This window comes from Epinephelus fuscoguttatus, linkage group LG14, assembly GCF_011397635.1.
Source record: "Epinephelus fuscoguttatus linkage group LG14, E.fuscoguttatus.final_Chr_v1".
In the NCBI taxonomy this organism is placed as follows: Eukaryota; Metazoa; Chordata; class Actinopteri; order Perciformes; family Serranidae; genus Epinephelus; species Epinephelus fuscoguttatus.
Genome location: NC_064765.1, coordinates 31456596 through 31469730, shown reverse-complemented (window position 1 = coordinate 31469730; position 13135 = coordinate 31456596). Strand labels below are relative to the sequence as shown.

Genomic DNA, 13135 nt, shown 5'->3' with positions numbered 1-13135 from the left:
ATGCACATAGACATACATGCATTCATACACACACTGATAACATTCTCCCCTAAAACAATGGTGCTCTTCTCCGCCTGACCCTATTTTGTGTGCGTAATGCTCGCTTTATAACACAAGCTTGTTTGTCTTTCTGTGTGTGTGTGTGTGTGTGTGTGTGTGTGTGTGTGTTTGTGTATTCACCAGGCCAAGTCTCTTGAGTGGCGTTGTAAAGAGAACCATGAACGTGGCTTCAGCTTCCTCTTTGGTCACTTCAGGAAGTTTTACCTTCCTCACATCTTCCCCAACTTCGCCATGGAAACCAGTCTCTATAACCCAATACTGGGTCAGTAACATTAGATCTGAAAGAGCTACCTGATTCTGTAAACCTAACAGCCTATTAGAACACACTGAACATTATTGTTGTGTTATTGTAACCAAAGACTATATTAATATAGATTTTCCTCTTTCCCTGCAGACGTGCCTCCGATGCGTCCTAAGCCCTACTACAGCGTGGTGCGCAGGGAACAAGACGGGAGTGAAACAGTGTATTGCACCAAGGAAAGCTTCCTTCAGGCCCGAGTCATCTTCATCCGCTGGCTGGTGTCTTTCTGGCTCGAGCCACGACCCAATGCACACACGCACATCCCAGGAACAGAGGGAGAAAATGTCCCTAAGAACATACAGGTCAGCACATACTGTACATATTTTGCTAATAGACAGGGTGGTTCAAGTCACCGAAAAGTTCCTCTCTTTTCTCAGTTAAGTAAAAAGTCCAAGATGCAGTCAGAAATGAATGACAAAATTTATTGTCACAAATATTTATATGGGACAGTCTTTTTTTTTTTTTTTTTTTTTTAATTGTTTCCTCACCTCACTTTATGACCCAAATTTTCACCTCCAGCGAGCAGCAGCCGGACTGGCAGCTCGCTCTGCAGGCAGCTCAGACGACGGGGGTGGAGGTGGGATTCGGTCTGACAGCCACCTGGAAGGTAGTGGGTGCTCATCTGGATCAGGTGGAGGCAGCATGGGGCTCTCTGGGGGTCCAGGGACTGGAGGGGAGCCTGAACAAAGCCACTCCAACACATCCACGCTGACAGAGAGGGAGCCCAGCTCCTCTTCACTCTGCTCCATCGATGAAGAGCAGCTGACAGACATGGAGGTGGTGAGGAGAGTACTGACCAGCTCCAGAACCAACGTCAACTTCATCACTGAGATCTTTAGACAGGTGACAGAGAAATAACTTTCTTCAGGGAGTTGGGTTGTTATGTAACTGATGGTTCTAGCGTGTCAAACCATTAATGTAAGTTTGTGCCTGCAGTTGGAGTGGATCTAGGTGTAATTTTGCTAATATTGGAATTTATTTTTTTTGTTATTAACATAGTATGTCCATGAACAAGTCACTCAATGTTTTACGTCTATCTTTCTTTATCTATTTATAGGCGTTTCTCCTTCCCATGTGTGAAGCTGCAGCGATGCGTAAAGTGGTCCGTGTTTACCAGGAGTGGATTTCCATGGAGGACAGGCCAGTGTTTATGAAGGAGCCAGAAGATGGCCCCTATCCCACAACCAGCAGCCTGGATTCAGGCTCTCAGCTCGGAGACAAGGAGGATGAGGTGAGGAATTACCTCAATTCAGTAGTGTAATCTTGAAATGTTTAAAATAAAGGTAGGCCAGACAGATCAGAACAGACCTTTATATAGTGATTTACTATATCTAAATGCCCACTGACAGAGGGATTCTGACAGAAAAGAAAGACTGGTTTAATTTACAGGGTAAGGCAGCAGACTTCAAGGTGGGGTGTCACTTTAAGAGTCCAGGGCTTGTAAGACAGGCAGGCTCTAAAAGAGTACTTCACGCCCCAAATGATCATTTTTATATTAATTACTCACTCTGTGTTACAATGAATTGATGAAGAAAATCTTATTTTTCTCACATGCCTCCATAGTTGACTAAGAATCCCAAAACTGAGGAATTCCTAATAAATTTAAGTCATGGAGATTTTGCTTAACAATAGCAAAATTATATCAAAAAATCTGTTTACAAACTCTTTCACAGCTTGTGCAGTGTAATTCGAGTCTTATTTATTCAGTACTTCCTAAACACATGCATTTTTCTCTAAAACCTCACTATTTAAAACACTTAAGCACAAACATAGCAGGTGTTCTACTTGTCTGTGTGTAAGACTGTTTATGGAAGTGTTTTAATAGTAAGGTTTTAGTGAAAATGCATGTATTTGGCAAGTACTGGGCATACGACTACAGAAATGAGACTTGGATTATACTAGTTACTGTATATGATCATACTGGTTGCATGAGAGTTTGTAAAGGGATGTTTTGATATAGTTTTGCTGCTGTTAAACTTGGACCCTGAATGACTTAAATTTATCGATAATTTTAGTCTGTGTTTAGAGTATCTGAAATGCAAATGATAATTTGGGGAGTGTTGTATTCCCTTAAGAGAAGAGAATGTGTGCATTTGCCTGTATATGTTTAGCTATTTTTACTTTATCATAATTGTGTGTGTGTTTTTTCCCTCTCTCTTCCTCAGGGAATGAACAAGGCTGTTGACAGTGAATTACTGGAGTACAACGTTCATGCTGGAGTTCAGACTACACTACAGGTATGGTCAACACACACCATCTGCCCATTTCATATATGCACAAATGTCTCATTGGTGCAGTGACATCTTAACTATTCATGCTCAACTTTATATAATCATCCATAAAAATTGTTTGTGGACCCATTTTACAACTTGACTGCCTGTCTCCTTTCTAGGTATTTATCACCCACTCCTCCAATGTTTTCCTATTGGAGCCAGCCAATGACATCAAGATCCTTTTGGAGGAGCATGTCGACATGTGCAAGCGAGTCCTGAACATCTACCGCAGCCTTGTCATGCATGAGACCATGGACCAGAAAACATGGTAAACTAAAAACTGAGCTGCACAGACACCAGATACACAATAAATCACACCTGTTACTGTGGACTAGGACACACTTTGATGCAGCGTCTAAATACATTGCAGTAGAACAGTGTTGTTAAAAGATTTGTCTCTTCTGCTTGCTTTTGAATGTGTTTGTTTGTAGGGAGCAGGTGCTACTGGTTCTACTGAGGGTAACGGAGTCAGTGATGAAAAGACCTCCATCCATCATGCCCCAGGGCAAGAAGAGCAACACACTGTCAGGCAGACTGGCTGGACCTATCTTTCAGGTACATTAATATCATTTTATCAAACTGGCCAAATATTTTCCTCTTGGGTGCCAAACATTCAGCTATTTGATTATCTGTGTGGTAGAGGAAGACAGAGTTGTCTCTGTGGTACCTGGAAAAAAGAAACAAATGTATGAATAGGAACACTGTTGCAGTCATGATAAGATTGCTATTGTCTACAGCAACACATCTTCCAGGTGATAGACTGGCATGTGGAGCTCTAAATGCTCAACATGTAGTTGGGTACAAAGACAGATATAACAAAGATGTATTTTTTCTAATATCAGTCAGAATTATGTAGAAGTACATGATGCATCCATGCAGATGTTGTAATCATCTATTGAAGGAGTAGTATATTTGAATATAATCTTAGGCTCTCAAGTATCCAGCTGTCTTTATATATTCAGAATACAGATATGTTAGTAAACACAAGTCCTGCTTATGATGTTAATATTTACCAAAAGTTATTTTCAGAACACCAAAATGAAGTTTAGTGTTCAGGTACAATCTAGCCGACTTGTATTTAGTTTCAGTGAGTATCAGTGAGAGCTTTTCTAGTACAACTTTTATCATTTCTTTCCCCTCTCTGCACAGACACTGATAGTAGCCTGGATTAAGGGGAACTTAAACGTCTACATCAGCAGAGAACTGTGGGACGACCTCCTCTCCGTCCTCTCCTCTCTTACGTGCTGGGACGAACTGGTCACTGAGTGGTCTCTCACCATGGAGACCTTGACCAAGGTATTCAAAGTGATCATCACCACCAGGCGTAAGCCTGGAGGGGATCACACATTTGGTTGTGTGTATGTGTGTAAGTGAGTCTGTGACACAGAATTTCAAAATATAAGCTTAACCTAAAGAGGATGTTATTGATCAGTGTTTTCACTTTTAATTAATGATACTTGATCATTGATCATTGAATGGTTATATCAACCCAGATCAATGATTACACACCCACTCTTAACCAGGCGGAAGGGGCCACAGTTTTCTGGAAATCATCTCAGCTAAAAACAACAAGCCTGACTGTCTGTCGCAGGCCACATTTTGGCCGTACTTGTGGCTTAAAAACTGACATCCAGAGAAACATTTGGTTTTATTTTGAACCAGAGCATCTGCAGATTAATTCCATGACCGATAGGATCCACTAAAGTAAGGCAAGATATGAGATGACAAAATCACCACTTTCATCATACTCGCTGCCATCTTGACTGTAAGGAAGCCAGGAGGCACAGTTCCACGATACACAGCGGTGTGGCTACCTGGTTTTGTACTGTCCTCTGCACAGCGTCATACTACACCAGGAGTGTTTCAGAAATGGGCGTTTTGCCTGCTTGATTAATACTAGACTTGCAGATTTTGTTGATTTGGTCATTCTCATGTGCTCTGCCATTAATGTTGACTGGATTACATTGAGACCTATCATACCCATATATCCATTCTGCCTTGGCATATGAAAAATCAGCTTTTTGCCTTAAGTACTGATCCAAGACAACAGTTTCGGTGCTGCTATGTTAACCATTATTGTAACATAAACACATGTTTGAGCAGTGTGTCTTTGTGCCTCAGGTTTTGGCCAGGAACCTGTACAGTGTTGATCTGAATGAGCTGCCTCTGGACAAACTCAGTGAACAAAAACAGAAGAAACATAAAGGAAAAGGTTCGTCTGTCACCGGAGACATGCAGGACTTCTTAGCAACAGCATCTGTACACTAGAATTTTTCTTTTATCTGTACATAGTTACAGATAAAAGCAAAAAAACACAATGTCTCAAAATAAGTAACATTAAATCCGCATTAAGAAATGATGTCCCACTCCATCCATCTACACCAGGTATAGGTTCAGAGGGCCAGCGGCAGATTGTGGATCGATCCTTCTCTAAAGGCTGGAGCAGAGACCAACCAGGTCAGGCAGCAGCCATGAGGCAGCGGAGCGCCACCACCGCTGGCTCACCAGGCATTGAAAAGGCCAGGAGTATTGTCCGCCAGAAAACTGTAGGTCAGTATAACTCCACTTACATGACTGTCCTCCTCTGGTGTTAATGAGCTACAAGTTTAAAGGACAGAAAATTATGCCATTAGTCATATTGATAGCACAGACTCCCAGGCACTGTTCTGTGTATTTGTTTTAAACTGTCTGGTGTGTGTTTATGTTAATGTTGAAGAGGAACACCACTGGGGGAAAAAAACTAGCACCCTGGTTTTCCTCAGAGTGCTTAATAAGATGGCTTCTCTTTCTTCTCAAGTCACTTTTATTTAACTTGACATCTCCTGCCTGTCTGTCTGACAGGAAGTCGCGGTGCATGCTTACTGTCATTCCTCCTCCTCCTCAGTAGAGTCTTGTTTATGCAAAGCCTTCAACTGTGGCCACTGGTGTGAAAGAAACGGTCCTAACACCACAGTGAAATACCAGTACTAGCTTAGAGCAAGATGATGACAGCTCATGCACATGAATTTTCTTTAATTGCTTAAAAGGCATGCATCAATGAGGATCTCTCAAACTAAAATACACACAACCAAATTTTTTTTATTCACATGTCTCCTGTCACAAGTTGTTAACTTTTCATTTATCACAATATGGTACTTGTTTCAATAAATGAGGTTCTGCTCCAGTTGTCAGAGATGATATATGCATAACCTGACAGAGTGGGATACAAGAAATGATACATTTTTGTGGATACCATAGTGGCCTCTAAGAAGCAACCAAATAAAAGAATACTGTTAGCAGGGTCCACATAATATATTTAATACCCCACATTTTTTGACCAAATGCCTTTATTGATATTGCAAGGATATTGTAGAGTTGACTATTAGTGCCCTGACAAAATATTTACACAGTGAAATTTTTGCTAAAGTATTATCAGTTATGTGGATATAATGACTCAGTGGTTAAAGGCAAATATTGAAACAGCTGGAACAGTCTAGTATGTTGAGAAAATTACTTCACTTTAGTGTAATGCAGCCTTTCAAATCAGGAAAAGACAACACTAAAGATATTAAGATATTCAAAATCTTAAGACAGTATCTAGTCCCATATCACAATATTGATGTAATTTGCTGGGATTAACAGCTTTTCTGGACCTGCAAGCTGTGTTGTATGTGCTTCAGCACCACTTTTACAAGTTTTAGCATTTCTAACTGTGCTTTTCCTGTGAGAAATAAGCTTGCACATGCTAACCAACATTCCTGCAAGTGTGCAGTTGTTTCGTCGCATTTTTTTCAGTTGTATATTCATCTGTTAATATACATAAAATGACATAGACTTGGTCAAACTTGCAGACAATCTCATTTTGTTGTGACTGCAAGTAATCAGTAGATCTGGCTAGCATTAACAATAATGCTCCTGGGGATTGTAGTCTTAAGAGGAGATTTAGGCTGTAGAGTGCCAAGCTGCCACCAGACCCTCACTGTCTCACTGTCTTTCCTCCAGAGCTAACCCTGTCTTACACTTCCTTAACCTTCCTTCTCTTTCCCTTTACGTCCACCCTTGAACCATCCTCTTTTCTACACTGTCCTCTTTTCTACACTGTCTTTTCATTAATTTCTTGTCTTTCTCTTTTTATGCTTTGTCTCTTCCCCATAAATATTTTTTTCCTAATATTTACTTTTACATACCTTATTTCTTTTTACCGGCATTGCTCCGGCTTTTACCATCTTTCTCTCTATCTATTGTTTTTTTTTTCTCTCTGGTGTTACTTTTGACGTCATTGTTTTTACCCCCTTTCACTTTTCCATCCTTGCCCATACATCCACCTTTCTTCCACTCACCTTTTCACTTTACTTTTCACTTCAACAATACCCCTTTCCCCTCTTGCTTCCTTCTTTCTTTGCCATCTCCACCTCTCTTCCTTCCTTTTCTGTCTCACACTCTTCCCCCCCTTATTCTGTCTCTCTTCTACCTGTTCTTCCCACCCTCTTCAGCCCTGCGTAGCTGCTCTACGGGGGACTCTCTGCTGTCCTCAGCCTTTATCCGCAGTGCTAAGAGTGCTCCTGCTCTGGCTCCGCCTCTTCCTGTCCTCCTACACCACCACCACCCTTTACTACCCACCCTTGCCGACCAGCTGGCAGGTACACACTCCTTGCACTACCTGTCTGCCTGGAAACTTAACTTGTCTCTACGTCTGTCCGAAACTGGAACTATATGCCTGTCCTCTCGTCTCTGTCAGTTTGTCTGACTCTCTGTTTGTCATCACTGAAGCAACAGTTTGCATGTCGTCCCTCAGGAATATATAGTCCTTCACTTTTTTTTTACCTGTAACTGGTGACAGTGTGATTTTGAGAAATCCTTGGACATCAAAAATGCATCATTCTCCCTAAAGCTGTGTAATAATCTCAACAGCATTGCTTGAAATTTTGCATGCGACAAATGGACGATCCCCACAGCCCCCCAAAATGACTATGGTTATTGTTGTGGTTTTGACATTTTGTGGTACATTTGAATTTTGCTTTGTGCGGGAATGAAATTTCGCCAAGCAGATACCGAAGAACAACATCCATCAGTTAGTCTTTGTTCAAAAATATTTCACTAACTAATTGATATAAATTGTATTTTTACAGGAAGCATGGAGCACCTTATGTGTCTGTTTCTGCTGACATGTCTGCATGAAACTTGACCCAGCAATTTTCCTGTTTGCTTGCTTGTTTCTCTATATCTTTTACTTATCTGCCTGCCTGCACACATGCATGTCCCTCTGTCTTTACTTTAGCTTTTTCTGCTTGCACTATTTTCTGCCTGTTACACATCTCCCCTTTGTTTCTGTGCCCTTATTGTTTACCTCCCTATCACAGATGTTATGTGATGACCCATGTGATGCCATGTATTCTCAGGGTGGCATTTAATTCAACTCCTCCTCTTCATTTCTGTTGGCGATGGTGATGATTTTACTTCATCATATCTTCTCCTAGGGGGATTTTCCTTGCTGTTGTTTTACTTATTGTTTCCTTTTGGTGTGTGTTTTGTGGTGGTTTCTTAAAGATGAGAACAGCTCTCTAAAAGTTACCATTTATTTGCAATTGACATCTGATCAAAGTGAAAACTGCCAAATGGGCATAACAGAAGAGGCAAATACCAAGTGCGATAGAATTGGCTTTTTGTACAATTTTAAAACTACAGCTATGTGATTAAGATTTGCTAATAAGGGTTTGTTGAAGGCGGCAGTGCTGTTTGGGCTGAGAAAGCCATGTGTAATGTAAGGTAAAGGAGGTTGTTGGGTTGGTGCAGGGAACAGTGAGAGCTGTTATTCAAGAAGTGTCTCTGGGACGCCAGAGATCACTGTCTAGCCTCCTGGAGGTGTCGTGGGACCAACTAGATGAAACACTGGTGAAAGGAGTTTCCCACCCGATGACCCCAAAGACATGTTAGGTATCACTGCTCGCTGGTCTGTATAGTCAAGCCTTGCCATAATAGCTTATCATAGGGCGTAGGAGGTTATTCACTGAGCGCTGATCCTTTATCTAGAGCACAAATTTCTTGTGTTTATTTGAACTCATGATGTATGTAATACCCTGAATGATCTCAAGTTGTAAATACGAGTAAAGCAAACATTTAAAGGGGTGATGGTCTTCTTGGTAGACACTGTTTTCTGGTTGAGATTGATGAAGTTGTCATTAACTGTCTCAGCCACCATAAATACTGCTCTGAATCCAGTTTACATCACCAGGCTGAGTCAACTATTGAGCACGATATGGTGACTTAACAGTATACCATGCAGGAATTGTTGTTTACTGTTTGTAAACACAACATTTAAACTTGCCCCCTCCTCCTTGTAGGAACTTTACATATGTTGTCATGGAAAAGCATATATTTTAGCAAGCTAAGTAAGATAACCGCCTGCACTTACCTGTCCAACAGAAAACAGGCCAACTCTGCGTCATCACCATCCTCTCCATCAGTGTTTGCCAGCGACAGTGAAAACTGATTCCTCAGATTCACTCTGGATTTGGAACGAGCATTGTCCACTTGCTGTTTTGCCTATATATTTAGGTTTTGATGGTGCTGTGTCCTCGATTTTTGTAGGTTCCTCTTTGATGTGTGTTGCATGTGAAAATCTATTATGCAAAGTATTGGTCTTTTATTTTTTATCTTTATGTTGTGGCTCGATGTGTTTGCAGATTTTTTTTTTCTTGTGGGTCCTTGTTCATTTAGAAGTGTGTTTATGTCTGTACATGTGCATTTACCATAATCAACTCCCATTTACCCCTCCACTAACTGCACTCTCCTTTCTTCATCTTCCCTTAATAATCAGACCTTGAGGACCCGCCAATCACGCTGACATCCCGCACCTCTCGGATGCGCCACTCTTCCCAGAGCGACGAGGCGCCTCCCACCTCCTGTTCTGAGGTCTTCCAGGGAGTGGCCTGTGACCTGGATGGCCCGGCTCCTTCTTCCCTTGCAAGGAGCAGCAGTGCCTCTGACATCATGGAGCCTTTCATCGCAGAACGGGTCAAAGGTGAAGGCCCACAGAGGGATCCTACCTCGATTCCAACTCCCCCTCACCACCACTCCACAACTTCTTCCTTACTTGTAGCCAACAGCCACGCAGCTCAACCACTCCCACACACCCCCACCTCCCCCTCTCCTACCCCTCTAACCTTCTCCAATGGTGTTATGTCCTCATCCTTAGAGGGACAAGATGATGGTAGTGGTTATGACCAGTTCTGGCACCAGATTGGCTCTCGAAGCCAAGGTTCTGGTACGGATTGGGTGAGCGACTGGGATTCTGCTTTCACCTTTTCATCTGAAAAGGACTTAGATGTAGAAGAGAGTGAAATGGGGGCTGGGGTAGAGGAGGATGATTTAATCTCCTCTATTAGGGACTACCTCACTAACAAAGGAGGTGAGAGGAAGGAGGAGGCAAGAGAGAGAGATAGTCCTGGTCATTTACTAGAAAACAGTGTGGCAACTTTACCTGTACCTGTTCAAACAGGGGTTGCTAGAACACATATGGAACACACGGGGCATGTAGCAGAGGTAAGAGAGGAAAGAGAGACTTGTAAAGAGGACAGACAGGTAAGTAAATCAGTGAGACATAGCAGTGTGGATTCAGCAGAGGAGAATGAAGCAGAGCAGCGAAGCATCTATGAGTGCCTGGAATTGCAGTGTCAGTGGCCGTCACCCAGTGCTAGAGGGAGTGCTAGCTTAGAAAGACACACTGGGGAGAAAAAGGGAGGAGGAAATACAGGAAAGGCAGAAGGATGGGAAGGGAAATATGATGGATGGAGGGAAAGAGGAGAAGGGAAACAGGGTGATAAAGACACAGCAGCAAGTGAGAGGTCTGTTTTCATTAAACAAGACACTAACACAATAGAATCTAGCACTGAGTCAAATCAAACACCCCAAACTTCAGACCAAACTAAGGCCAAGATGTCCCGTAGTAGCAACAAGAGACACCATTCTGGGGGTGTTCATGTCAGCTTTCGGCCCTCGACTGAGTCAGTCCAGTTCCACAACCCCCTTGAGAGTAAAGAGGCCCACTGGAAAGCAAGGCTGCGCCGCCTCAGTCACTTCCACACTCACAGCCACTCAGCTGGGGAGAGGCCTGGGGCCGGAGCTGGGTTAGGGTCAGGTGCGAAGCTGGCAGCAGGAGGATCAGGTAAGTTTGGCTCTGTGGCTGGGATTAGCCATAGAGCAGGTGCACATGAGAAATTAGCCTCTGGGACTGTTTCGGATAACAGCGGGGCAGGGAACGCAGCAATGTCGGGAGGTCTTGAAAACAGGGCTGGGACTGGAGGGGACAAGGACAGGCAACATCCTGGATCCTGTGTGGGATCCATCCTGGGCTCTGAGGCTCCCTCAGAGGTATTATCAAGCAATTCAGGTGTGCGCGGCCGCTTGGGTCGCTCCGCCTTGCGATCCCGAGCCTCCCGCTCAAGGTCCCAGGAGCCTGGCAGCACTGCCTCACGACACCACCAGGGGGCTCTTCTTGGTGGCGTCTATAAGACTGTTGTTCACGCTCTGTCTTCAAAGCCACGGCCCCGAGGTCAGGGGTCATCCCAAGGCTCATCGCCACAACGGCAGAGCCGGGCTGCCATGGGTGACGCATCGCTCAGAGACCTCTACTCCCATGTCCTGGGCTACTTTGGGCGAAAGACGACAACGCCAGGTGAGGATTGCAACGAATGAAGTGCTCACAAAGGACACAACAGATAAAACAACAACTTTGGAAAGAAATTCTCATCAACACACAAACACCAACAGCTCTCTTTTCCTTTTTGGCTGTTTAACTGGTTTGTTATGGAATGATATTTTTTGGCTGACACTCATCATCTTGCTGCTGGACTGAAATTCAAACTCCCTTTTGATGTGTTTCCTCTTGAACGTAGCCCCTCCTCCAGCCTGCCTCCTGTCAAGGACCCCACCCCTCCCCTCCCATACCTTCCCACCTGTTCCTCCACTGCGGAAGCCCCCTCCCTCCTCCTCCCTTCCTCCTCCTTCTAAGGGCTTTGGGACTTTAACCTCCTCTCCTCTTTTCCCTCTTCTCCACATCCTCCTCCCTTTCCTCGATGTTGCATGCGGCCTCCTTGTGCCTCCTTCGCCTCCTCCCTGGACTTCGGCCCCTCTTCAGCTGAACAGGAGGGAACAACAGTCCACAAAAAAACACAACTGCCTGTAGAAAAGATCAAAGTACAGATAAAAAGAAAACTATATAATACCTCACAGAAAGCCCCCAAATGTTTTCTGGCGTTTTCCATCAAAGTTTTGTTACATTTAGATTTACATTTGTAGATATCAAAGTTCAATTTACTATATATATATATATATATATATATATATATATATATATATATATATATATATATAGGTAAATCAATCATGTTAATTATTCTACAAGAGCAAACAGTAGTTATGTTAAACATATCGTTGTAGTTCATTCTTACACCACTAGAATGCAGCATAAGACCTTACGTGAGAATAGGGGTATACACATAGAATTTGAATGGATAAGAAATGGTATGCACTTTCAAATCAGCGATCTGGAATGGTTATTTGCCTTGCACACTGCCAGAAAATTGATATCAAATATGATAACTGCACATTTGAATCAGCAGTACAAATACCGTATTTCTATTCATTCTAATTCTCAGGGCAGCAGGCTGCAGAAGGGTTTAAATTATTTTGTCTTGAGGTTCAGATGTTTGATGGGAGTGATTGGTGATTCAACAGCTGAATCTGTCTTGATGTGGAAATACTGTTGCGCAGCCACATTTTTTTTTTATTTTTCTCTTTTGTTTAGGTGTGTTGCTTGCAAACTTGTGCCAAATGGCACCTAAAAACTGTTTATATGTAAGTTTGGTTTGTCTTCTTTTATGCCAAATATGTGGAATTTGCCACATATGATAATTCAGTAGGGGCCCAAATTATTTTAATATGATACTTATCTTTTAAAATAACATTCTTTCTTGGATTAACAATATTGACAGCAACCTCTCTTTTGTATATTTACAATTATGGTGAATTAAGACAACCCCAATCATCTGGTACTCCATGCAGACTAAAACCAGATATTATGTGCCATGACTGTCTGGTTGCCTGCCTCGCTGTGTGTTGAAATAGGTAAACACAATGATGCTGATAGTTACACCTTATCATTGGCCACAAAACTTAACAGATCATAGCACTGAAAATATGCATGTCCATGTTGATGGCAGTAATTACACAGAAATAGGCTCATCTTGATGGGCTGAGCACATGCAGAACATGCAGATATTCAGTGCACAGATCTGCAAAGCAAGTTGATTGAAAAATCATTTGGATCCCATTTTTAGACCAACATATTTTATTTTATACAAGTCTCATTCTTGCTGGTGGTGATGTCATGGCAAATAACCATAACAGTGAAACAGTCCACCTGTAGACACAGTTGTTGTCATGGTATCCAACCTTCAGGCTAGAAGAGGTATCTATATAACGAATTGTAAGTGATGATGTAAAATTGTGTTGTATGGTTAAT

At 42.5% G+C, this 13135-nt stretch overlaps 1 protein-coding gene across 6 annotated transcripts in view; it reads left to right on the top strand.

The window, feature by feature from the left end:
• ralgapa1 (Ral GTPase activating protein catalytic subunit alpha 1) overlaps nucleotides 1-13135 on the top strand; it is an 80514-nt gene that overhangs the window by 7296 nt on the left and 60083 nt on the right. For 3 of the 6 annotated variants that reach the window (XM_049597071.1, XM_049597070.1, XM_049597072.1), the window contains exons 8-19: nucleotides 184-322; nucleotides 455-663; nucleotides 881-1204; nucleotides 1419-1592; nucleotides 2527-2598; nucleotides 2754-2902; nucleotides 3066-3189; nucleotides 3784-3930; nucleotides 4756-4846; nucleotides 5020-5184; nucleotides 7107-7253; nucleotides 9431-11287. In XM_049597071.1, coding sequence (XP_049453028.1) covers nucleotides 184-322; nucleotides 455-663; nucleotides 881-1204; nucleotides 1419-1592; nucleotides 2527-2598; nucleotides 2754-2902; nucleotides 3066-3189; nucleotides 3784-3930; nucleotides 4756-4846; nucleotides 5020-5184; nucleotides 7107-7253; nucleotides 9431-11287 — 3598 coding nt within the window. The remainder of the gene's footprint in view (nucleotides 1-183; nucleotides 323-454; nucleotides 664-880; nucleotides 1205-1418; nucleotides 1593-2526; nucleotides 2599-2753; nucleotides 2903-3065; nucleotides 3190-3783; nucleotides 3931-4755; nucleotides 4847-5019; nucleotides 5185-7106; nucleotides 7254-9430; nucleotides 11288-13135) is intronic. The other 3 variants (XM_049597074.1, XM_049597073.1, XM_049597075.1) reach the window with 3 other exon arrangements.